The sequence below is a fragment of the Taudactylus pleione genome, unplaced genomic scaffold, assembly GCF_031769625.1.
Source record: "Taudactylus pleione unplaced genomic scaffold, aTauple2 ptg000166l, whole genome shotgun sequence".
Lineage (NCBI taxonomy): Eukaryota > Metazoa > Chordata > Amphibia > Anura > Myobatrachidae > Taudactylus > Taudactylus pleione.
Window position 1 is genome coordinate 348,999 of NW_028284568.1, and position 26,331 is coordinate 375,329.

Sequence of the window (26,331 nt, forward strand, 5' to 3'; positions counted from 1 at the left end):
GGCGGGGGTGTAGGGAAGACAGCATGGACGTCAGGACTGACTATGCTGTACATCCAGATGTGCAGCCACAGCTGCACTGAAGAAAGCTTCAGGGGCTCTTCTAGCCCCCACTCCGACAGGTGCACCCGACGCCGGCCGGGCACCAAACTAAGCTGAGGTGCCTTGGCCCGGGGGCGGGGTATAGGAGGGGGACCTAGTGCATCCTGGGAGGCTGAAAGTTTAACTCTTTGGTGCCCTGCGACTGACGTCACACCTATACCCCAAGGTATCCTGTGGATACCCTATGGACCCTGAAGTAGAAAAAAACAACAGAAGGTAGTGAACTACCTTACTGTAATTACAGACCCCCTGTAGAAGCTCAGTCTTCTCCCCTCCGATCCGCTCTAGCTCTACAGAGGCGCCACTCTCAGAGCGCGCCAAACGAGCCCAGCAGTGAAGGAGGAAGAGGAGGAGGGCCTATAAGCTCCACCCCCTTTTGTCAATGGCCGCCGCTATTATATGCGCGCGGCATAGCCCTGCATCCCAGCCGCACGCGGGGCCAGTGGCACGACTGCCGCCAGTGATTAACGTGCCGGTGCCTTTACACAAGCACCGGCACGCACAGGTAGGACCGCCGCTTCCTCTGCAGAGCCTACCTAACAGCCAGCGCTGGTGTTCTTCCGCAACACCAGCATGGCACTGACAGCCGCGCGCTGTTCAAAAACCCCAGCAAATTATTTTCACCTCTCCTGCTAGACAGGAGAGGTGTGCATACTCACGGGGCTGCTGCGGCCAGAGCGCTGGGCTGTGAGGGGAGAGCGGGGACCCGGACACAAGCCAGTGTTAGCTGTGGCGGGCCCCGCTGAGTCTGATGACTCCTTCACTGCCAAAAGGCAGCCTCCCCTCCATAGGGTGACCGGACACAGGCTGCAGTAGCCGTGTGGTCCCCTCTCTGGCGGCTCCCACAATGCAGGCAGACTGTCACAGCTAACAGTCTGCCTGTCCTCTTGTTTCTTCTATATCTATATATATCTATATATCTATATCTATCTATCTATCCACACACACTTAAGGGCTGGAGACAGCCTCTGTGCTCCGGCTCTACTCGGGCACATTCTAAAAACTGGGGCTAATGGGGCATAGAGGGGGAGGAGCCAGTCACACTTGTAGATTTTTAAAGTGCCAGGCTCAACTCAACCCACCACCTATACCCCACTGTCATGAAGCTCCAGTGTCCCCTAGTGGATGAAGGAGAAAGATGCAACTCAAAATATGGCGTGCACTCTGCCCACAGGGCGCCTCTCCGAAGGCCCGGCTGCAACAGCAAATGGTGCTCTAAGGCCTGGCTACAACATCAAAACTTTAATGCAAAAACCGAAGAGCCCGTACAACATCCAAGGGATAACCTAAAGAATCCAGCGAAGAATCACTGCAAGGAAGCACGGGGACCAGAATAGCTTGAGTAATGTGGAACTTAGAGACTACCTTCAGAAACAAAAGGAAGATTTTGTACAGAGCTCCCTCCTGTTACCATGAAAAACAAGTTATGGAGAGCGACAGGATAAAGCACGTAGCGTGGACACCTTCCTGGCTGAGGCAATCACTAGGAGATAGGCCATCATCCAAGTCAAGCGGTCAAACTGATCCGACTGCAAAAAAATATTAAAAATTAAAATCCTACAGATCCGTGGGAGGAAGAAACGGCGCCGTGCATAAACATTTTGCAATTCACGAAGCACGGAAAGATGTTGAAAAAGAGATGTACAGAGCAGACACCTGCACCTTCAAGGATCCCATCCACAACCCCAGGAGAAACAAAAGAAAAATGAGAAAGATGAAAGGAAGGAGGAAACACATGCCTCTCGCACCAGGAAACAGGCCCACCATATGCCATAGTAATAAACCGAGAGGGGCTTGGCAAGCATTTAGTCCCTAGAAATGTTGGATGTTGTCAGTGATTTGTTACCGGTACTCTTGAGCGTCATAAAACAGATCTTTAAATCCACCATAATGTCCAATGGAGATGATGTTTTTCTGTGCCACTGTAACCTGTTCCTAATGGATTACATCGGGCTGAGGAAGCCAGTTCTACCAGATTGTGCCGCACCACCATGGAAGCGCTGGCTAGAGCCTCAGCTGGGCAGCCACATGGTTTATATGCTAGTATTGGACATAAGGTGCTGCACAGACCCAGCAGAGAAAAGTGTTTAACATAAGAACAAACAATGACAGCGGTTATATAACACCAGACACCAATACCGTTCCCTTTTTACCTGTTTTAAGAATTCCTCCAGGGCCATTTCTCCTTGTGCAACAAGCAAGACATCCTTGACAATGGCCTCGTTCCTCTGTAGGTCTACATCCCAGATCTGGCCCAGGGTGAGCTCAGAGACCACCCAATTCACATGTAGTCTCTTCATCAGCTGCTTCCAGTGCCGATCTTTCAGGGCTTCTGACTTCAGCTCGATCACCAGCATGTTTATCTGGTGAGACGCAAATGCACTTTAGTACTAATGTAAAAACAAAAAAACAAAACAAAAAATCCTGTTTTCAGTAGGTCTTACCTTCATGTAACCTTTCAGCAGCCTCTGGACGTATTCGTAGGAAGCGTACTGCCGTAACCGGGCGGGGAAATTCTTCAGCTGATTCAGTAGCCCGTCCAGGCTTTGCCGCAGCTACAGACAGGAAAGTTGTAAGAACCTGGTGATGTGTTTGCTACATCGTTATTGAATGAGGTGACTGGACACTACCTTGCGTGGTTGGACGGACACCCAGGGTTGTTCCTTCATTTGGTCAATCTGCTCCCAAACTTTGGAAAGTTCTGACCAAACGCCCTTTAGATCTTGTAATTCTTCCAATGCCACCTAAATGACCAAAAGATAAAGCCTGTGAGATGCACACGATTGGGAAATAATGAAAATTTGAAAATTAATTCTCGGCTTTATAAACGTTACCTGAACGCGCTCTTCGCTGCCGCTCAACAGTCCTGTGTCTGTGAGCTCCAAGGCTTCTTTAGCTTTAGCACACTTTTCACGATCATCTTTCAATCTGCCGAACTTCCCTTCGTATATTGTGAGCGCTTGAAGGGCATCTTCAGGGCGTAGGCTTCCCTAAATATTTAAATGCAGTGTTAGAGGATGGTCTATATAGGCTGGATGCCACAACTTTTTTATTTTAGTTTTAAGCAGGGCTAATGTGTTGTAGAAGGTCAAACAGAAGAAATTAGATCTATACACAATTGTATCCATATCGTTATCACTGAACTAAAACAAAAGCTTGCAACAATACAACTAAGAGGGATCTGTCTTCATCAAATACCGACACATACAAACATTTAATATGGAAAACCAAAAAAAGATGATCTTACGGCAACTGGCTTGGTCTTCTCCCAGTCAGTCAGCAGATCGATCGTGCGACTTTCCACAGCCCGGTCCTCCTGGACGATCTTCATTTGTAGATTTGCCACTTGCTGCTGGATGGCAGAATCCTTGCGTCGCATGATGTCATTGAATGCACCCCACTCACCCTCAATGTTGTCTATGTAGAGCCAGGATGATGGGAATTGGAAGCGCTGTTTCTCCAGTAGGCGTTGCCCATTCCTGTAAAGCTGTAGATAAAAGGGTGAACGCAGTTACTTTCTGGAGCACAGAACATTCCCCGGATATATTGGGGATACGGAGGGGGTAGGGGGGTTGGGAGATTGTTTGGGGATTAAGACCAAAGTAAAAAAAGGTGGGGTTGGGGGGGGGGGGCAGAGTAAAAGCTGCGGTTCCTATATGAAATTAACGGATATTTACATCAACTTGTTTCTCAAACTGCTTGATCTTCCTCTTCAGAGACTGGACGTAGGTAATAAAGGTGACCGCGTCAGATGTGCTGGCGGTGTCCACTGAATGTTGCTCCAGCTCTTGACGAGACTAAAAACACAAATAATAAATCAGACAGGATATCATCCAGGAAAGATCACGGAGCCGATTCCAGCGCAAACATGGCGACCAACCTTAGATATCTGTGTATGAAACTCTGTCATGTTCTGGCCAAGCATCTGACCAAACTTGCTGAGGACCTCTTTGTGCCAAGAGTCGTATTTCAAATTCACTTTAGACTGAACCTGTAGAAATACAGTAAGGAGGAATAAAAGCTCAGTATTAGGGAATGCTGCCTTTCCCATTTCATTTCCATACATAATAAAACCTTCTAGAGCAGCAAACACCAGAACTAACCTTTCCATAGTCAATGATGACTGGTCCAAAATCCTTCCTGGTCTCTGCATTGTCAAATGTCCCCCGGGCCTTTCTGATCTGGACAAGCAGAGCCTGCCACTTATTTAAGTCTTCTCCCAGGCGATTGTAAATGTTCTCTGCCTGCATGTCCCACAGGCACTGGTACTGCAACCAGACCTGTCACAGAGAAAGCTTTATTTACAGAGCAGCGGCGTAGTCACATAACATAATATAACCTTGCATGGTACCGGGAAAGAGAACAATAAAAAATAAAAGATACTCTTATCTAGTAATTACACATTAGTAAAAGCGGAAGATCATCATAAAAAGCAGACGCAGCTTCCGCCGTTCCCTATCGGCCTACGCTGGTGACCCCTGGAGGTAACACCATACATAAACACAGGCCTCCATGTGCATTAATCATGTGAGAACCATGCCTCGTCTTCTCTGGTATAATAATTCAGCATTCCTATATTACACCCTTCTGTGGGGACCAACACAAATAGGTTTCCATGTGCCATGGTTTCACCTTGACGTACTGCTCCACCTCCATCACAATGCCCATGACTGCATTGTAGGCTTCCTCCAGACCAGCCGGGCCATCGGGCATGCGAGTCAGCGCGTTCCGGTAATACTTTTCTTCTTCCGACAGTTCATAATGGACACCGACCTAATTCAAGGTAACCGCAGTTAGTAATTTGCCAAGTACATGAGCAGTGGACAGGGCGCTACGTACACTACGCTACCTGGTATCTTTGACTTTGAATTCTGGGCAATGACAGAATCACCATTTTCCAGGCAAACATTTCTTGATACAATTTATATCTGCAATCTTCAATTGGTGGATTTAGGTAAATGACCTGATTGGTAATGCGGAGCTCATGGACAATGTTCTGAAATTACAGGTTACAGACATACACTGTATATTATTAGAATCCGCATGAAACAGGTGGTTACATGGAGGACACAGCACTCTACCTACCTTGATTTTGGGCTCACCACCAGGTTTGTGGCTGACTTGGGGAGCATCGGTGTCCATGTCAACTTCCGCTTTGTCGTCAAACTGACCCATGAGAACCTGGGTCCAGGTCTTCAAACCAGCTTGTAGTCGGACACCCAAGATCCTCTCGATCTATGATGTGATAAAATATACACAAGTGTACAGCCCGGCCACATTACTAGAGAACCATTAGATGATCGAGATTTACATTAACACTGGTAGGAAAAGCCATGCTGTTTGGCGAACCCAAAGTTTCATTGAAATAACAATGGTTCTCTGGTAGAACAGCGGCCCAGGAGAGTAAATCATGTAATACCGTGTCAGGGCCCTTTAAAGTTTCCTGTACCAAATGACACCAAATCTAAAAACGTATTTTTATTTTAAACTATGAATATTGAACTGTATACAATGTTTAAATCATAAAAAGGACGTAGATCTAAATTAGGCTTCAACATAGCCCAGGACAATGCAGCATATCAATAACTTACCTCCATATCAAGTTTGTTAACCCAGATTGGAAGGTTAGAATAAGAGTGAAGGTTCAAATCATCGACTGCTTTTTGGACTCTATTCAGGATCTCTGAGAAAGTTTTGTGGTCGTACATGCAGGTTTCTAGTGATCGGACCTCCAAATCAATTTTCTCTTCAATTATGAGGAGATCGTCCACCTGGATAAATAAACACCAATTGCCAAAAAGTTCTTCAGTCTTAATCCCCATACATATCTCTGAATGAAAACATGAAACCTAGAACTGAACATACCTTTTCCTGGAAGTTGAATACTGTTTCCGCTAAACGCTGGACATAGGGATCGAGCTTGTACGACTCCCACACGAGAGCTATTCCCTCAGCTATTAGAGCCTGTACCTCCTTCTTAAGTCCCGCCACTAGCAAGCTTATACTGTTGCGTTCTTCCACTTTCTCACATGTACGTTCGTACGTACGGACACTTTCAATTAGAGATATGGCAAAAGGATAAAGTTGATTTGCCTGGTGAGCTTTGTTGACAATGGCTAACGGGACACGGAACCCGAGCCACTTCAAGTTTCTGACTTCTTTTGAGAGCGTTATGATTTCTGGAAGGAAGTTAACCTTCAGTTTGAGCACATTTCCAGTTCTTCCCCTGGCACGTGTACTTTCGATGGTGAAGATACGCCCTGACACACCAAGGTTGCGTTGTTGAACTTTTCTTGCCCAGTCGTCAAAAATTTCTTGGGTATTAAGTTTCATGCGGAAGCTGTCTCCATCCTGCTTCAGTTTCTGACCTTCAACATGGTTTTCCCACCCTTTGCCAAGAACGTCTTCAACTCGCTTCATGTAGGCAGTCAGCTGCCGGTCAATCTGCTTGGCCCAGATTATGGAGCCGGAAACTGGAGGTAGGTCCCGGACGTGACTCATCTTGCACGCTTGGCTTTGAGGGTACTGTACTTTGAACTTGTCATGAAGAGATTCAATGTCATCCTTTACTCGCTGGATAAGCTGAGTTTGGTACTCCCGGATAGCTCCTCTGATGTGTGGTCTTACAAATAGAGCATTGAACCTAGAGAAGATTCTGAACATTTCGTTGGCATTTTTGGCTGTGCCCAGTTGATCTCGGAGACGAGCGGTGATTCTGGTCTCAACTCGGTCAATTCTTTCGTCGTATCTCTTGAGCGCAGCTTCCCAGGCTTCAGTTCCTTCTTTTGAAACATCCAAGCCATCGACTTCCTTCACGTTCTCATAAGCAAGATTTACCTCTTCAATGGCGTTCGCATCTGCAGCCTCAAACAGGACTTCTGTTACCTTCATGTCCTGAGGCTCAGGAACTTCCCCCTGGTTCTGCTGAGCCACCGCAGTGACCTGTACAATAAAGGAAAAGTGAATTGTTATAAAGAAAACTGCATGCCCAAAGTCGCCCAGCTTTATCTGAGTGGTTGGACTTCATAAGCATAAAATGGAGTCAGGAACTTGAGCCACTGTAGGCAGTTATAAACACAACAAAGATCATGTACCTGTGGCCTAAGAACACGCACAATGACCGCTCTCAGTTGTTCATGCTGTCGCCTAAATTTCCGCATCTGGTCCAGACGGGCCTGTAGCTTCCGGTGGGCTGGATTTATTCTCCAAACCATTTTTAAATTCTCCTCTCGCTTTCGTTTTACGATGTCTCTCAGTAGAACTTGAAGTTTCTCATACTCGTCATCCCAGGTTTGGAAAACCTCAAAGCAGGCCACCATTACCTAGGAAAAATAAAAAAATATGCCTCTAACGTTTCTCAGAATTACTTTGTCAGTTTCAAAAGACATCACAAAACACTTACAATTGTCACAATAACAAAAGGACGAAGTGAACGTAGTCTGTACAAGTATTGGTTTGGAATTGTGTATGTAAATATTAATACATATAAAAACAAGTTATTAGTTCTTACAGATGTGTCCTCGTCTTTGCTGCAGTCGTGCCAAAAAGTCCCTTTCGGCTCGCTTGGTCCCGTGAGACTGTGCTAGCGCCAGGCGTCTTTTACGCTGAAAACGCATCAAAGTCCCAATGCGATATGCGACTAGGACGCACCAGGTGATTTTGCTGATTAATTTGTTAGGTGACACTTTTATACAGTGTACGACAAAAATAAGACGTCCAAAACCAACAGGAGTCGCACGGGACTTGGTGGCTCACTCACACCAGGCATATGGCGTACTGAGTGAGGCTAGAGGAGCAAGGACACATCTGTAACCTGTTGTTATATCTGTTTCTCCGATGCCATGGTGGACACTACAGAGGTACCATGGGTATAGCAGTGCTGGTGGAAACTGGGCACTAAAGGGCTAATTTGTATTAGGACAGCCCAGGCTCCTCATCCCCTATATCCCACCAGGCAGTTTTCAGTAGCAAAGCCAGAGAGGTAGAGGGAAAGGAGAGGAGGAGAAGCAGCCAGGCACCCAAACACAAATCACATAGGAGGGTGAGGAGCCCAGCAAACCCGAACACACCCCAGGAAACCCAGGGGCGAATGGGAGGGCGTCCAGTGTCCTCCATGGCATCAGAGAAACAGATTTAACAGGTAATAACCAAAATCTTGTTTTCGCTCTCAGCCACAGGGGACACTGGAGAGATACCATGGGGATGGGCCACTAAGGGAGGGAACGATTCTGACCTGCAGGGAGGACCCTTTCACCATAAGCAGCATCTTTGGAGGGGAAGGAGTCGAATCAGTAAAAACGACTAAAAGGGTGTGCCGAGGACCAAGTGGCGGCCCTGAAAATCTGCTCCACAAAAGGTGCCTAGGAGGTTCCGTAAAGTGGCCAAATGAGAAACCGGGAGGCCAGTTAAGGTGTAAGCCTGACATATGACTTCTCGTATCCACTGAGCAATGGTTTGCCTGGAGGCAGGCTAACATCTCTTGACCACTGAAGAGAGCACAAAAAGAATCCAAAACGGCAAAATTCCCTAGATCTATCCACATAAATGCAGGGAGCCCTCACAACGTCCAAATACTCGTGAGATGACTATGAACCACTGGCATAACGGGACAAGAATCTGATTTAGATGAAATTTGGAAACTACTTTCGGAAGGAAAGAGCGGGTAATTCGTAACCATGCCCGGTCGATAAATCAAGAACAGAAACCTATGAGAAAAGGCATTCAATTCTGAATCCTGGTGGGCCGAAAAAAAATAGACAATAAAAAAGCCTGTCTTCCACGCAAGTTATTTGAGGTCGTCTGACTCCAAAAGGCTCAAAGGGAGAATGTCATGGAACCCGGAGAACCAAGAGCAAATCCCAGGGCTCGACTGGAGGCACAAAACGGGGGATTCTCACCCAGAGATCTTACATCTCCCAGTTTCCACTGGTCGGGCTGGTCAAATAAACCACTGATCAAGCTGGAAATGCTGGTTAGTCCGGGAGGGAGTGCGCTATTAACACGTTCCGTTGGTGTGGATTATTTGACCAGCCCGACCAGCGGAAACTGGGAGCGGTAAGATCTCGGGATGAGAATCCCCCCCTCACTAATCGATTGCAACACCGCTGTTCCCTGCAGGCTAATAGTCAATAACAGAGGACATTGATAAGGGGAGGTTGAAGTGGCAACATTGTAACAGTTACCTGCCAGTACATAAGGATCTGCATTTATTCTTCACTCCCACAATGGGGTTATGCAAGGTGGAATATAATAAAAAGGACTTTCAAACGTTACATTGTAAGGACATTGGATGGGGCTGGGCTGCACATCCTAATATTAAATATGATACTAGGTGCTACCATGCTGAGACCTGTAGTTCTACAGCAGAAAAGAGGTAGGGGGAAACAGGTGCACACTATAAGCACCAATAATTCTAATGATCAAAAAATCTATAATGAACTGCAACAATTAACATGGTTTTAAATGTAAGGTTTCTTAGTACGTTTGGCCAAAGATGTTTGCCCACCTCCCACGTCACAGCAAACCTTATAAAGGTGAGTCCCTATCATCCATTTACAACCATGTTAATTGTTGCAGCTCATTATAGATTTTTTGATCATTAGAATTCTTAGCGCTTACAAAGGGTAGAATCCTAGCCCTTGCCCCGTTGTGAGGAGGGGACCGGAATTATTACTCCTGAATTCAGTAAGGACTGAATGGTTCTTTGGAGCAGCAGGACCTTGGTTGGGTCCGATGTAGGTCAGGTGCAAAAGAACCGCTGGTGGGGTTGCCTCAGGAATGAGAGCGCGTCTCCTTGGGAGATCACTTCTCTTACCCAGGCATCTGACGTACTTGATGCCACAACTGGGTGAATTGAAGAAGACGGCCTCCCACCCTGGGAGCCCCCAGGGAGAGGCCCGCCCCAGTCAGGTTGTAGGCTTGTCCTCAGATTTGGCAGGGGGACATCTAGTAGCCCAGGGCTGTTTAGTCATAGATTTGGAGACCTTAGTTGATGTTTGAGGCCTTGAAAAGGACTGACTTTTGGTTTTACCCTGAGGTCGAAAGAACCGAAAGGATTATGTCCAATGCTTTGTGTTATATGCAGAGGGCAGGAACGCAGTCTTGGAAGCTGCCAAGGTAGTCAATATTTTATCTAATCCTGGGCCAAACAGGATATCTCCAGAATAAGGCAGAGATTCCAGAGCCTTCTTAGAATCAGAATCTGTTTTCCAGGAACGGAGTCAGACAATACAACGGGTTACTACAAAAGTAGCAGATACCTTAGAGGCTAGGAACGCCGTATCCATAGCTGCTTCACCTAAATAGGAGGCTGCATCTCTAATGTGAGAGATGTAGGACAGCTGTTCCCTCGAAGCAGAGGGAAATCTCTCTTCCAGGGCCTCTGCCCAACTCTCAATGGCTTTTGCCACCCAGGCCGTAGCCCTGGCAGGACGAGTAATAGCTCCGGGAAGAGAGTAGATAGACTTCAGGCAAGCTTCCATCCATAGACTCCTTCAAGGAGGTTGCAGTGTGGATAGGTAAGGTAGCGGTAACCAGGCGTGTCACGTGAGAATCCACTGCTGGGGTAACTTCCCATTTAGTGCAATCAGTAGCTGGAAGAGGGTAAAGGAACTTAAACATTTTGGTACCTAAAACCTTTTACTGGCCTCACTCATGTGATCAGATAGCTGGTCAGAGTGAGGAAAGTGATAAAACTACCTTTTATATATAAACAAATTATCTTGCTGCAATAGGTCCCTAAGCAGGCTGGCTACACAAGGAAACACCTGACAAAGTGTGACCAGTGGCAGTATTGCTCAGAGCGCCCCTTCATTGTAACTCTCAGTGCCCCACAGTGGAGAATAGAGGAGGAGGAACGGTGGCCAGACTCAGCATTGCTCGAGTGAAGCTCGAGGGCTGGAGGCATCACCGCAGACTCTGGTGGACACCTGTCCCCCGCTGGTCAGAGGAGGGGGTCCTAGTAACTGCAGCCGGTCCCTTCAGTGAAGCTACGCTCAGGGACAGAGACGCTTACCTGTGCCAGCCATTGCGGCTCCGACGAGCACTAACTTAAACTGGGGTCAGGTGGAGTATAGAGGGGGAGGAGCCATGTCCACATCATCTAGGCTGTAGAGTGCCAGGCTCTACACACCACCATCCATACCCCAGGGTACCTCCAGTAGCCCCCATGGATGAGGGAGAATCGTCCTTACCTTTTCAAACTCCTCATAAGCCACATGCATTAACTTCCTTGTGCCCAAAACTTTCAGCAGCTGAGAGCTGAGATCCCTGGAAATTGCTTCTACCAGTCGCAGAGCGCGCTGAATTGGATACTTTGTGTTCCGGATTTTTCGGAGATGGGTAAAAATGGCAACAAGTGCCTGTCTTATTTTGTCCAGCTCAGTGGCAGACAAAAGGTCATTCAGAGGAAAGTCTTTCATGAGAGGATTGTAATCATTTACGGTTTCCAAAGCTTGCTTCAGACCTACAAAGACATGGTTACATATAGATCAGAAGTTTGTTAGTAAAAACGAAGACAATAACCTGCTTATTAAACAGGAGCACAACTCTACCTGTGTCTGTGTCAAAGCTGACGGTGGCGTGAAAACGTTTGCCATGCTTCAAGATATCCAGCGTAAGGAGAACCTCTGGGCTCTCGCGCTTTTCCTGAATACGGTACAACGCTCTCTCCAGGTTTAGCCAAAAACTGATTTCTTGCAGAGCTGTTCCAGATGCTGGATCCCGGTCCAGTTTGGTCACCTGCAAAATGGTTTTAGCTTTATTACAGATTTTTCCAAGGTTTAGGCCACTTACAAGAATGTACTGAAGCGATACAGCGGCTGTGTCACATCGGCACCAGCAGACCAAGCAGCGCTGAGGGCGTTCAGAGGAGGAACCAGCTATATATATTGGGGGTGGGCAATAAGTCGTCCTCCAGCTGTTGTAAAACTACACATCTCAGCATGCACTGAGACAGTTTTGCTATTTGACCATGCTAAAACTGTTCCAAGGCATGCTGGGATGTGCAGTTCAACTACAGATGGAGTGCCACTTATTGCCAACCCCTGAGTTATATGCAAGTACTGGGACCCTGCTAAATGCAGAAATCTATACATTATTATATACATGGAGAATACAGAAAGGAAGGTAGGAAACCCCCTGAAGCTACAGTCTAATGTTTATTGGTCACAGATATCAGCACAATTAGGGGGAGATTCAATAAGTCGCTGGGAATACGACATAAGATTAGTGACCCAACAAAAGCCGCTCACATGTATATTCCCCTGGGGCACAGGGCACCGTATTAAAGCTAAGGTTTCCGCATGGCATGTGCCCGTGTTACACAATCTCTTACATGTATATCCCCTGAGGCACAGGGCAACTTATTAGAGCTAAGGTTTCACCCTCGGCATGTGCCCGTGTTACACAATCTCTTACATGTATATCCCCTGAGGCACAGGGCACCGTATTAGAGCTAAGGTGTCACCCTCGGCATGTGCCCATGTTACACAATCTCTTACATGTATATCCCCTGGGGCACAGGGCACCGTATTATAGCTAAGGGTTCACCCTCGGCATGTGCCCATGTTACACAATCTCTTACATGTATATCCCCTGGGGCACAGGGCACCGTATTAGAGCTAAGGTGTCACCCTCGGCATGTGCCCATGTTACACAATCTCTTACATGTATATCCCCTGGGGCACAGGGCACCGTATTATAGCTAAGGTGTCACCCTCGGCATGTGCCCATGTTACACAATCTCTTACATGTATATCCCCTGGTGCACAGGGCACCGTATTAGAGCTAAGGTTTCACCCTCGGCATGTGCCAGTGTTACACAATTAGACTCTTCTATGGGCTGTGCAATTAGTAGATTGCTCATTAATAACAGGCACTTATCAGCTACCAAATTCATCTCCTTCACCTGAAGAGCACAACTGGGTGACTAATGTAAACTCTGCACCCCGGGGAGAGATTTGCCATGATCATTTGCACAGGCTTCCCCCAGAAATGAAGCCATACCTTCTGTATTTCTCGGATCCAGCGGTTGACCCCGGACTGCAGCTGGTTTAGGAATGTCGGATCCTCCACCTTGTCTCCAAAATCCGTCACTTTTGCCTTCTCGCCCCGCTCATAGCACTGCTTTGCAACATTGGTAATATTGGGGTGAATCATTAGACTAATTTCTGGGATCTCAATGTTCTGCTGCAGGTGTAGAAGACCCATCTCCAGCTCTGCAATTTTCTTCTCCACAGAGGGAGCCATCTTGTCGCCATCCCTGAAAACAACCAATAGTATCTCACAGCACTTAGCCTGATCGAGCAGCATAGTATAAAGGGGAGGAACAGCACTGTATGCCAGAAACTGCAATTACCTGTCCGCCTTCCCGGATTCTCGGATGTAAGATTTAAAGAAAGGAGCAACCGCATTGCTGATGAAAGAGTGCAAAGTCTCGTACGGGGAATCTTCACTGAGCGTAAGAACTCGCAGCTGAGAGGAGATCGGTTTGTCTGCGTCAATAACAGGCGTGCGCTTAATGAACGCCAAGCTATGGAAGAGAAACAAACATTAATAGGTTTCACTAAGAAAGGGGTAATGTGGGCAGCAGCAGTCACTGGGAGCTGATCAGGGGGAGATCTCATGGCTGTTATATACATAGTGTACAGACCCCACCCACAGGCTGCAGTGACCCCAGATAGGGTGTAAGAGGAATAATGGTGAGTAAGGGGTAATGTGGGCAGCAGCAGTCACTAGGAGCTGATCAGGGGGAGATCTCATGGCTGTTATATACACAGTGTACAGACCCCCCCCCCAGCCCACAGGCTGCAGTGTCCCCAGATAGGGTGTAAGAGGAATAATGGTGAGTAAGGGGTAATATGGGCAGCAGCAGTCACTGGGAACTGATCAGGGGGAGATCTCATGGCTGTTACATACACAGTGTACAGACCCCCCCACAGGCTGCAGTGACCCCAGATAGGGTGTAAGAGGAATAATGGTGAGTAAGGGGTAATGTGGGCAGCAGTCACTGGGAGCTGATCAGGGGGAGATCTCATGGCTGTTATATACATAGTGTACAGACCTATGACACATGGAAAGTCAGTTTTGTTTTTCGATAGTTAATTACCTGTTTGACTTAAGTCCATAGTGTATATCAATATTGATGTTGTAAGAAATGAATTCTCTCTCCTCCTCTCCTTCATCGCCAACATCCTCTGTGAGACCAAACACAGTCAGGAGAAGATAGATATAATAAAATAAATGTGTTCTCTCAATCTATCTATCTATATCTATATTTATATTCTCCTTTGTTCAGTTTGTTTAAATCATCAGTAAATTATTACAATATGCAGCAAAATACTTTTGAGAACATAGTGTAAAGAACTGATTAGCCAGCTAGGTGCCCGTGTTGTCATCTTATTATAGGACATTTAATATGCCAGTGACCTATTGGTGATAGAATTGTATGTTATATTGAGGTAGAAATCACCCAGGCTGTTTTCTGCCCTTAGCGCCAGGAAAACAGCCTCGCGCCGGGAAGTTAGGTCGGGGAATGCCAGTTATTGCGCCTAAACGCCCTGTTTAAGGCGCGATAATGAGCCTTCCCCGATCTAACAGCGCGATGAATTGAATAGCTCCGGGAGCTATCTCCCGGCGCTATTTACATCGCGCTGAATTGAATCGCGCCCCTTGATATTAAAATACAATAAAATTATGATATCAGGGGATCATATTACTGACTTACTTTAAACAAGTTTCCCTAGTGTAACAGGAAGGCTTTTCTTTTTGGAAATTCACCAAGGAAAACACCAAGCACCATCCCAGCTCCAGCCCTCCACAACCTGCAACAGATCTATCCAGGATTTGTGCCTTCATGTACAGGTGAGACACCCTGGCCGGGTCAGTAATTAATCCGACCTCCGCTGAGACACAAGCAGGACGTGAGCACTGGAGATGGAGAACGCTGACCTAGACCAGGGCATCACCTACTGCCAACTTTAGTGCCCCTGCAGGACCAGGGCATCACCGACTGCCAACTTTGGTGTCCCTGAAGGACCAGGGCATCACCAACTGCCAACTTTGGTGCCCCTGCAGGACCAGGGCATCACCAACTGCCAACTTTAGTGCCCCTGCAGGACCAGGGCATCACCGAGCGCAAGAGAGAAAAGAGCGGGGAGTGCTCAGACACAGGCTGCTGGTTTACATTACATTTTTACTTACATCAATATTTAAAATCACAAATTCCTTGGTCCATAGGTGGAACATTCATCAATCAGTATCCCAACAATAATGCACAAATATAACAATAATAGCGCTATAGAAGCAAGCAATAGGTGGTTAGCAGCAAAGCACAGAAGGTCCAACAGGACCATGAATTAGTTTTTATAGTTATTGCATGCACAGGGTGACAATGTTAGTAGTATGTTGGCTGTTACACGTAGCCAGGTCCAGCAATATTAGTTATCTGTCAGCTGAACTTAACTGTTGGTGTAAATTTGTCCTGCTCCAATAACAGTCCACAGTGCAATTGCGGAGTATATATTTAATACAACACTGTATATGGTCTTTACCTCTACCCCACTCAGGGGAGGTTACAGTACCTGTGTACGGTTTTAATCACCACTCACACCACCAGGTGACATCTGCTAGCCACCTTATGTTACCGCACAGTGATAGCGGTGATTAAAATTTACAAAGGGAGGTTGACATGAGAGAGCCCCCAATTCTGAGACCCTTCTGGACGAAGCAATGGCCAAAAAAAAACAGTCTTAGCTGTGAGCCATTTTAATTCCACTGAGCCCAGTGATTCAAATGGTGGTCCTTGGAGAGCCCTCAGGACCACAGCCAAATCCCAAGGAGCCACTGGTGGAACAAAGGGAGGCTGAATGCGAAGTACACCTTGCATAAAGGTGCGGACATCAGGAAGGGTAGCAATCCTACGCTGACACCACACTGACAGGGCAGAAATTTGCACCTTCAGGGAAGCAAGGCGAAGACCGTGATCTTTAGGAAAGCCAAAACCCTGGATATCCTAAACACCTGAGGATCACAGCCTCTAGGGCGACACCATTCAAAGAAAGTAGGCCATACTCTATGGTAAATTCTTGCAGACGCAGGCTTCCGAGCTCTTAGCATGGTGTTAACCACAGAGCTGGAAAAAAACAAGAGATATGGTAAGAACTTACCTTTGTTATCTCTGTTTCTACGAAGTCCATAGGGTCCACAGGGTTGACCTTGGGGTATAGGTTGGGAACCAAATCCGGGCACCACGCAGTTAAAGCTTTTAGCTCCCAGGATGCACTTGGGTCCACTCTCCCTATAACCCCACCCCCAGCCAGAGGCACCTCAGTTTGTAAGTAGCCAAAGGCCGGAGGAGGAGAAAAAAAGAGAAAACTGGAACACTCGATAACCATACTCACAGAAATGGGAGACGGAAAACCGGTGACCAGTCACACAACCCATTTGAAGCCAGGTGCGTCAGGGCGGGCGCCCTGTGGACCCTATGGACTTCGTAGAAACAGAGATAACAAAGGTAAGTTCTTACCATATCTCTTGTTTTCTACTTCAGGGTCCATAGGGGGTCCACAGGGTTGACCTTGGGGATGTCCCAAAGCAGTTCAACCAAGGGAGGGGACACGCTCCTGTGCTGAGAGGAGAATCCGCCGCCAAAAAGGAAGCATCCTGAGAGGCAAAGGAAAACAATGCCTAGAACCTTAAAAAGGTGTGGACAGAAGACCACGTGGCCACCTAGCAAGGCAAAGCAGCCAAGGCGCCACAGCGAGCCACCCACGAGGGTTACATGGCCCGAGAAAAAACAAGCAGCAACAACAGAAAGGCCTACCCATGGGTAGGCCCCTGAAGAAGACATACGAGGCCGTCCAGCCAACATATGGCCATAGGCCGGCCATCCTTTCCTGTTAAAACCAGAAATCTCAGACCACCAATAAGGAGTCCGATTTCCGTCAGGAACTTGAATGGAGTACATAAATCCACAGAGGCCGGACCACAGTCAATGAGGCCACACCAGCCGAGAGGACTGGGGACTGAATGGCCACACCATAAGTTCCAGAATAATATGGAACCTGAAAATCACTAAGAAGAAACACAGGGTGAGAGCAACTCACACCCTGACAAGATGCCCTCCAGAAGAGGGAGCCATATGAGAACGCTCCCAATTCGACACTCACCTGGTTGATATAAACTCCCTGATAGAAAGAGAGAAAGCCAAAGCAATAGACCATGTAATGGCTATCACAACCAGCGGTTCCATTAACTTTCCCCGGAGTTAACAAAGAACCACTCCTAACTCCCAAGGAGTCCCTAGGGAGGACAAATGGAGGCATAATCCAGAAAACACTCCAAAGGATGAACTGGATATCAGAGCGGAGCAATTCCATAACCTAATCATACTGACAGTGTAGAGATCTGCACTGTCAGGAAGGCCAGGCCGAGGGTGAAACCCAAGCCAGCCGGAAGGAATGCCAGAATATCTGGAAATCCTGGACACCAGAGGATCATATCGATAGGTATAATACCATAAGAATGATGGCTGCCACAGTTTGTGGTAGGTCCCAGCAAAAGCTGATCCATGTGCTCCAATCATTCCAACGATGACAAAGCCATGGAAGCCGTAAGACCACTGTAGGGACGTAGTCAAAGACAAACAACCCAGGTCCAAGGCAAACCCCAGGACCCTGAGACAACAGGTCTGGGTAGTGAAGCATCAGGAATGGAGTATCGATGGAGAGACTCCGAAAAACCAAGTACCCCTGACATCTGGGGCAATCAGGAGCCACCAGCAGGAAAGCATCTCTGTCTCGATTGAAACACTTCCCTCGAGGAATAATGGAGACTGGAGAACACAGGTACGCAAATTGGAAGAACCCCTTCACCGACAGAGTCACTGAAGGTTGCTTCAGAATCCCCAGAGTTGGACTGTAACACCATAGTGTGATAGAGTCAGAAGGCCATGAGTGTCACCTCAGGAGGGCCCCCCCCCCCTGCTCACCAGGAGATGAAACCTCTCTTGGGGAAGAGACTAGTCCCCGGGATGCACGTCGTAACGGCTGAGGACTCCCGCTTCCCAATGGAAAGCACCTGAAATGAACACTGTCGAGATGGTCGGGAGGAGACCCTCAGACAATGTCCGAATGTATGACATACCTGACATTGCCACCCAACGAACAGTATTGCTAAAAAGGAAGCTACTGTTCTGACCCTGTCGGACTGAACTTTTTCAGGTTCACCGGGAAACAAGGGCTATGCCAGAGTGAAGGCCCAAGACAGGCTAAAGTTCCAACAAGTTAATTGACAGGGTGAAATCGACAGACATCCAATTGCACTGAAATGGATGCGAACCAGACACTGTCCTTAGCAAAGAATACCCTGGACGAGATGGTCATAGTCACCCGAAAAGGGACAGACTTGCCTCCGGGGAGAGCAGCATCATTTGAACAGTGATCAGACAGAAAAAAAACTTGTTCCATCTGGAGATAAGCCAATTATGGAAAGGCCTGGAATGGAACTAAGCCCATTCCACCCTTCCAAAGGCAGACACTGAATAGTGGACCATGCCTCCCAGAGTGCAAAGACATATGTCGACTGCGCAGACATCCATGTACTCCTAATAGAAGAGTGGAGATGCCGTCTTACGCCAGAAGAATTCTCAGATTCAGAGAATCCAGCAGGGCTCCTAGGTGAAGAATACCCAGAGAGGGATGCAGGGAGGACTTTTTCCCCATTGATTAAACTTCTGCACCCTGAAGAAGCCACAGTCAACCTGACCCGGCTGTAAAGTACCCCGGTGATCCTGCTAAGAGCAGGAGGCCATCCAGGTACAGGAGCATTGGGATATACTGAACAGAAGAACTGACAGAAAATCCAAAACGCTGGTAAACCCCTGTGGGGCTGAGAACAGTCCCAACAGGCAGAGCCCGAAAACCGTAAGTGCTGTGATACAGCAAACCTCAGTCCATGCTGTTGCAAGGTCTCTGTAAGTGCCCGTAGGCACGCGTCCTGTATATCCAGTGATACCATAAAGTCCCCAGGTTCCAAACATAGTATGATGGAGCATAGGGATTGCCTCCTGAGCCCAGGTAGCTTTAGGAACTGGTTCAGGGAATTGAGACAGAGAATAGGCCAAAGAGGACCATTCAGCCACCGCACCAGAAAGAAAGCAAAACAACCAGTCCCTCGCTGAGAAAGTGGGGATGGCCCAATTAGCTCCGCTTACCCCAACAACTGTATAGCTTTCTGGATTCGTAAGGCCCTGTTCGGGTCCGAATAAGGGCCTGCGTACCATCACATGGAAATAGGCCGCCTGAGTAAAGAGAGGGCGTACCCTCCTACCCACGTAGCCGCGGCAACTAGACACTAGTACCGGGCGAACTGAGAAAATCGCCATCTCCCAGTGGTAGGCCTGTCTCGTCATGCTGACGATATATCCGTAGGTTCAGAAGCAGGATCGGCTGGCAGTCCAGGCCTGCTCGGTTGAAGAAACAGACCTTTAGGCTGACCCAGAGGACAAAAAGACTTAATAGACTTAGTCTGAGGCCCTGTAGTGGGCATAGCTGAAGGCGGGAAATTTGTACTGCCACTGTCAAGGTCAGGACCCAACAAGATCTACCCTATAGATGGTATCTGCACCTCTGCATTCCCAGAGCGCAGCCATAGGGTATTACGGAGGATACCGTCGCAGCCGGAACTCTGAAAGTTAGGAGACTGGTATCCAATATAGGCATGTCCACCTATGACAACTGCATATATTACATGAGCGACCAAATACATTTGAACCCCAGACGTGTTGGTGGGGAAAAAACATTACAAATGCATCAGCTCAGTATGCAATAGTATTAACCAACCATGCTATAGCCATGGTAGGATGGGTAACAACCCCTGAAAGCGAGTATACTGATTTCAGGCAGAGTTACCACCTACGGATCAGAAGAATCCGACCACGCAGGAATGGGATGCATAGTAACGTCTGTAATCTGACGAGTAACACGCCCATCCACCCCATGAGGGGCTCGTGATGACCCTCAGGGAATATGGGATAGGAGGCCAAACACTGTTGTAATACCTCATAACTGACAACAGCCAGAGTCCCGCCATGCGATCCCCCCGCTAGTCAGCAACAGGGACCCAAAAGGCACGTAATACTGAGGGTGTATGATACAGGTGCAGAATGGACCTGCTACCAGCCCTAAAACAGGGATAATAATACTTGAGATAGGCTTCCCCCCGTGTAAGAGGGAAAGAGCCCAAAACAGTATCCAGTTCACGCAGAGCCAACTGGGAAGTAACCACAGGGCGTCAACCACGCCAATTTGCGTTTCGTAGAAAACGACATCCACCCAGGGTGGCCGTGGGAATCCCTGCAAGGGGAATGACAGACTATGGTGGCACCAGGGGGATTTCATATACTGCGAAATCTTGCAGGGAGCGATAGTCTGTGTCACAGGGGAAGAGTGCAAGAAACTGCGAGATACCCTGAGATGAAAAGGGCAGTATGGTGAAGTAACCCCAAGTGAGGTACAACAATGGGGCCCACCCGGCGATCCGCAATTGAGAGGATCCCGAGAAAACAAACCTCCCAAGGGGGTCGTGAAAGGGGCCGGCACCAGATGACGCCACACACAGAACCCTTTATGAAACAAATCCTCCGCACTAACACCTGCAGCACATGACTTGCAGGATAGCAAAAATGGGTGCAGTATAACGCTCTATATCCTGGTCAAACATATCTGACCAATCTTGGCGGAAATATCAAGCAGTGCTATACTGGTCCTGACTGATGCTAAAATTAGCCGCAGGGACCCATTTTCAGCGTATGCAACACACAGTTCCAACGAAAATGTGGCAACGTGCAGCATGCAACAGTATGTGACAAACCTCACAAATATCAACGAGTATATAAATGTGAGGTCTCAGAACCACCCTAAATACAGCTGTATTAGGGCAGATAAGGAAAAGGGATAGATATACACTGACAGGTGAGAGAATTAAATACAGACAGTCAGCACTAGCATAAGTCACATACCATGCAGATATATACATAAACATGTCATATAATATACTGCACTATTACACTGCATTCAACTTACCCAGATTCAGTGTCTGGGAAGGCTACAGCGCTGTGTACACTGACCTGATGGTGAGGTACGCAGGGGGACTGGACTCACTGCCATTTCCGGAGCTCTGCTGCTGCACCACAAGAAAATGGCCGCTGGAGACCTCAGAAGAAGCGTGGCCCACGGAGGAAGCAGCTCAGCGACGCCAGACTATACATACTGAAAGGCGCGCTGAGCTGAGGGGAGGAGCCGCTGTAACAGGGAAAGCTTCCTCCCCTGGCCGGCTATTAACCTCCCGGGACGCCGGCTCCCAGCGCCGATCAGTAAGTCCCTGGTGGTCTAGTGGACACACGGGGTAAGGGGGGCCCGCCGCCACTGCTGGCGCCTCCGGTCTGTCCCCGGAGACCGGAGGCACAGGACTGCATATTAAATGCGCGGATCACAGCAAGCGGTGATCCGCGACCTTACCTGCTCCCCGTAGATCCGGCAGCAGTCCTGGGCGCCCGCAGAGTCCGGCTAGTACAGACTCTGGGGTCCCGCTGAGATCCCCAGATCTGTACTGGTGTCTCAGCGCCGGCGGGGTGACGGAGCGGCAGCTTAGACGTCCTATGGACAGTCCGACGCTGCCGCTCTGAAAGTCCAAAGTAAAAATAAAAAAACTCTGTACTTAGAAAAAATAAAGCTTAGGGGCTGCTAATCAGCTCCCCACTGCACTAAACGGTGACCCGACTCCGGCCAGGCACAACTTAAACTGAGGTTCCTCTGGCTGGGGGTGGGGTTATAGGGAGAGTGGACCCAAGTGCATCCTGGGAGCTAAAAGCTTTAACTGCGTGGTGCCCGGATTTGGTTCCCAACCTATACCCCAAGGTCAACCCTGTGGACCCCCTATGGACCCTGAAGTAGAAACAAGAGATATGGTAAGAACTTACCTTTGTTATCTCTGTTTCTACGAAGTCCATAGGGTCCACAGGGTTGACCTTGGGGTATAGCTGGATCTGGATCCATGGGCACCACGCAGTTAAAGCTTTGCTGCTCCCAGGATGCACTTGGGTCCGTCCTCCTCTATACCCCGCCCCGGCCACAGGCACCTCAGTTGGTAAGCAGCTAAGGCCGGAGGAGGAGACTAAACAGAGAGAAGGAAGACTGGAACACACAAGAAACCATACTCACAGAAATGGGAGACGGAAAACCGGTGACCAGCGACACAGCCCATTTGAAGCCAGGTGCGTCAGGGCGGGCGCCCTGTGGACCCTATGGACTTCGTAGAAACAGAGAACAAAGGTAAGTTCTTACCATATCTCTTGTTTTCTACTTCAGGGTCCATAGGGGGTCCACAGGGTTGACCTTGGGGATGTCCCAAAGCAGTTCAACTAAGGGCGGGGACGCTTCTGTGCTGAAAGGAGCACCCGGCGCCCGAAGGATGCATCCTGAGAGGCAAAGGTGTCAAACGCATAGAACCTCAAAAACGTTTGAATTGAAGACCAAGTGGCCGCCTTACACAGCTGAACAGCGGAGGCGCCACGTCTAGCAGCCCAAGAGGGACCCACAGAACGAGTGGAATGAGCCTCAACAGAGGCTGGCACAGGTAAACCCTCCTGTGCATAAGCCTCACAAATAACGGAACGAAGCCAACGGGCTAACGTTTGCTTGTTGGCAGGCCAACCCCTCTTGTGAAAACCGAAGAGGACAAACAAGGAATCCGACTTCCTAACCAAAGCAGTCCGATCCACATAGATTCTAAGTGCCCGGACTACATCTAAGGAAGCCTCACCAGCTGAAAGATCAGGCGACTGAAAAGCTGGCACAACAAGTTCCTGATTAATGTGGAACTTCGAGACCACTTTGGGCAAAAACTCAGGACGAGTGCGGAGCACCGCTCTGTCCTGATGAAAAATCAGAAAAGGAGGGCGACAGGAAAGCGCCCCCAACTCTGACACCCTCCTGGCAGAAGCAATTGCTAGGAGAAAAACGGTCTTGAACGTCAGCCACTTGAGGTCCACCACCTCAAGAGGCTCAAAAGGATGACCCTGCAAGACCCGTAGCACCACCGCCAAGTCCCAAGGAGCCACAGGAGGCACGAAGGGAGGCTGTATCCTGAGAACACCCTGGAAAAAGGTGTGAACATCCGGTAGTGTAGCAATCCGTCGCTGAAACCACACGGACAAAGCAGACACATGAACCTTCAGAGAGGCCAGGCGTAAGCCGAGGTCTAAACCTGATTGAAGGAACTCCAAGATTCTGGAAACCCGGAACACCTGAGGATCATAGTTTCTGGATTCACACCACTGAAAGTAAGTGCGCCACACCCTGTGGTAAATCCGTGCGGAGGCAGGCTTGCGTGCCCTAAGCATGGTACCAATGACTGAACTGGAGAAACCCCTAGACCTCAAGACGGCTGTCTCAAGAGCCACGCCGTCAAAGACAGCCGACCCAGATCTAGGTAAAGGCAGGGCCCTTGAGACAACAGGTCCCGACGCTGAGGAAGAAGGTACGGAGCGTCGATGGAGAGACACCTCAGATCGGAGTACCAAGGACGTCTGGGCCACGCCGGAGCAACCAGCACGAGCGTGCCGCCGTCCTGCTTGAATTTCCGCAGAACCCGAGGAAGTAAGGATATCGGAGGAAACACATACGCCAGGTGAAACGTCCATTTCACCGACAGCGCGTCTACCAGACTGGCGCCTGCGTCTCTTGTCCTTGACCTGTAAACGGGCAACTTGTGATTGTGACGGGAGACCATCAAGTCCAGCTCCGGCAGCCCCCACCTGTCCACGAGTAGCTGAAACACCTCTGGGTGAAGCGACCATTCCCCGGGATGCACGTCGTGACGGCTGAGGAAGACTGCCCCCCAATTGAGGACTCCGGGAATGAAGACTGCCGAGATTGCTGGAATGTGACACTCCGCCCAAGCAAGGATGAAAGACACCTCCGACATTGCTGCCCGACTTCGAGTTCCTCCTTGGTGGTTGATACACGCCACCGTGGTGGCGTTGTCGGACTGCACCTGAACCGCCCGTCCGTAAAGAGCGGGACCGGACGACTGCAGGGCCCGATAAACCGCCCGCAGTTCCAGAATGTTGATGGGAAGAAGAGCTTCTTCCGCAGACCAACGACCCTGAAGTGACAACGAGCCGGTCACTGCCCCCCAACCCCGAAGACTGGCATCCGTCGTGAGCAGAACCCATTCCGGGATCCAAAAGGGGCGCCCCTCCAGGAGATGCGCTGTCTGCAGCCACCAGGCTAGGGACAGACGCACCTCCGAGGACAACACCAGCATCTGAGAGCGGATCCTGTGTGGCAATCCGTTCCATTCTGAAAGAATCAGCCCCTGCAGGGGCCTGGAATGGAACTGGGCAAACTCCACCATGTCGAATGCCGACACCATGGACCCCAAAACTCTCATCGCTGAGTGCACCGACACTCTGCCACTGCTCAGACAACTGTGAATCCGCAGCTGTAAGGAGGAGACCTTCTCTGGAGTCAGAAAAATCCGTTGCTGACGAGAGTCCAGCAGGGCCCCCAAATGAACCATCCGTTGTGATGGGATGAGGGAGGATTTCTTCCAGTTGATCAACCAGCCGTGCGCCTGTAGACAAGCGACCGTCAGGTGGAAATGCTGGATCAGTACCTCCGGGGAGCTTGCCAGCAAGAGGAGGTCGTCTAGATACGGTAGCAACCGTATCCCCTGGCTCCGAAGGTGAGCCGCCATGACCGCCATCACCTTGGTCAATACCCTTGGTGCCGTGGAGAGACCAAAGGGTAGAGCCCTGAATTGGTAGTGGTTGTGGAGAATAGCAAACCGCAGAAACCGTTGGTGCGATGTTGCTATAGGCACATGGAGGTAGGCGTCCTGGATATCCAGGGAGACCATATAATCCCCCGGTTCCATCGCCAGTATGATGGAACGCAAAGTTTCCATCCTGAATTTGGGAACCCTGAGAAACCTGTTCAGGGACTTCAAATTGAGGATGGGGCGATGAGAGCCATTGGGTTTCTGCAACAGAAACAGCGTAGAGTAATACCCCATCCCACGTTGAGACTGTGGTACGGGTATAATGACCCCCGCCGTCAGCAAGGCCTCTATGGCTTCCTGAACCTGCAAGGCCTTGGTTTTGTCCTGAGAAGGACTTGTGCAAAAAAAACTGGCAAGGCGGCCTGTGCCGAAAAGACAGGGCGTACCCCTGGGAGACCACTTCTCGCACCCCGGCATCCGTGGTGGTATTGTGCCAGCACTGGGCGAATTGAAGAAGTCGGCCTCCCACTCTGGGGTCCCCCAGAGGGAGGCCCGTCCCATCACGCAGAAGGCTTATCTTCTGGCTTGGAGGAAGGGCGCCTAGCACTCCAGGCTTGCTTCTTTGGCTTTGAGGCGGTCTTGGGTGCGGACTGCCTCGGGAAGGACTGACCTTTTGCCTTGCCCTGAACCCGAAAGGAACGAAACGCCGAGCTCCGGACCTTAGCAGGTGTAGTAGCTGAAGGGAGGAAGGCTGACTTGGATTTTGCCAGGGTATCTACTATTTTGTCCAGGTCCGGACCAAATAGTAATTCCCCATTAAAAGGTAAGGCCTCCAAGCCTTTCTTTGAATCCGCGTCTGCTCTCCAAGACCGCAACCACAAGGATCTACGAGCAGACACTGCTGCCGCCGAAACCCTAGAGGTCAACAGGCTAGCATCCAAAGATGCTTCTCCAATGTAGGAGGCGGCATCTCTCATCTGTCCTAACAACGCCCTCTGGACGTCCGGAGATTCATCCGTAAACGTGTCCTCCAAGGCGTTGGCCCACCCCTCAATGGCCTTGGCCACCCAGGAGATGGCCATGGACGGACGGGCTACAGCCCCTGAGAGAGAATAAATAGACTTTAGACAAGTCTCCACCTTCCTGTCCGTAGGATCCTTCAGCGAGGATATAGACGGCAATGGCAAAGTAGCACTCCTGATGAGGCGTGTTACATGGGAATCGACTGCAGGCGGAGTTTCCCATTTCTTACAATGCGCTTCCGGGAATGGATAATTGGACGCCAAGCGTTTCTGTGGCAGGAAACGCTTACTGGGCGTCTGCCAGGCCACCGCCATGTGATCAGTCAACTGATCAGACAAGGGGAACGCTGTAGAAGTAACCTTAGCTTTTTTAAAACTAGGATACCTTGACTTGGGAGCGGGTACCTCATCCTCAATCAGAAGAATA

The 26,331-nt window shown here is 49.1% G+C and overlaps 1 protein-coding gene across 1 annotated transcript in view; it reads right to left on the reverse strand.

Annotated features, from left to right (window-relative positions):
• DYNC1H1 (dynein cytoplasmic 1 heavy chain 1) overlaps positions 1–26,331 on the reverse strand; it is a 148,583-nt gene that overhangs the window by 111,694 nt on the left and 10,558 nt on the right. The window contains exons 2-20 of the mRNA XM_088475206.1: positions 14,207–14,294; positions 13,457–13,630; positions 13,105–13,360; positions 11,652–11,838; positions 11,292–11,563; positions 7,194–7,421; positions 5,965–7,041; positions 5,691–5,870; positions 5,185–5,334; positions 4,949–5,095; positions 4,732–4,872; positions 4,203–4,379; positions 3,980–4,090; positions 3,777–3,896; positions 3,347–3,586; positions 2,934–3,089; positions 2,730–2,843; positions 2,544–2,654; positions 2,253–2,462 (exon numbers count right to left, since the gene is read on the reverse strand). Coding sequence (XP_088331332.1) covers positions 2,253–2,462; positions 2,544–2,654; positions 2,730–2,843; positions 2,934–3,089; positions 3,347–3,586; positions 3,777–3,896; positions 3,980–4,090; positions 4,203–4,379; positions 4,732–4,872; positions 4,949–5,095; positions 5,185–5,334; positions 5,691–5,870; positions 5,965–7,041; positions 7,194–7,421; positions 11,292–11,563; positions 11,652–11,838; positions 13,105–13,360; positions 13,457–13,630; positions 14,207–14,294 — 4,139 coding nt within the window. The remainder of the gene's footprint in view (positions 1–2,252; positions 2,463–2,543; positions 2,655–2,729; positions 2,844–2,933; positions 3,090–3,346; positions 3,587–3,776; positions 3,897–3,979; positions 4,091–4,202; positions 4,380–4,731; positions 4,873–4,948; positions 5,096–5,184; positions 5,335–5,690; positions 5,871–5,964; positions 7,042–7,193; positions 7,422–11,291; positions 11,564–11,651; positions 11,839–13,104; positions 13,361–13,456; positions 13,631–14,206; positions 14,295–26,331) is intronic.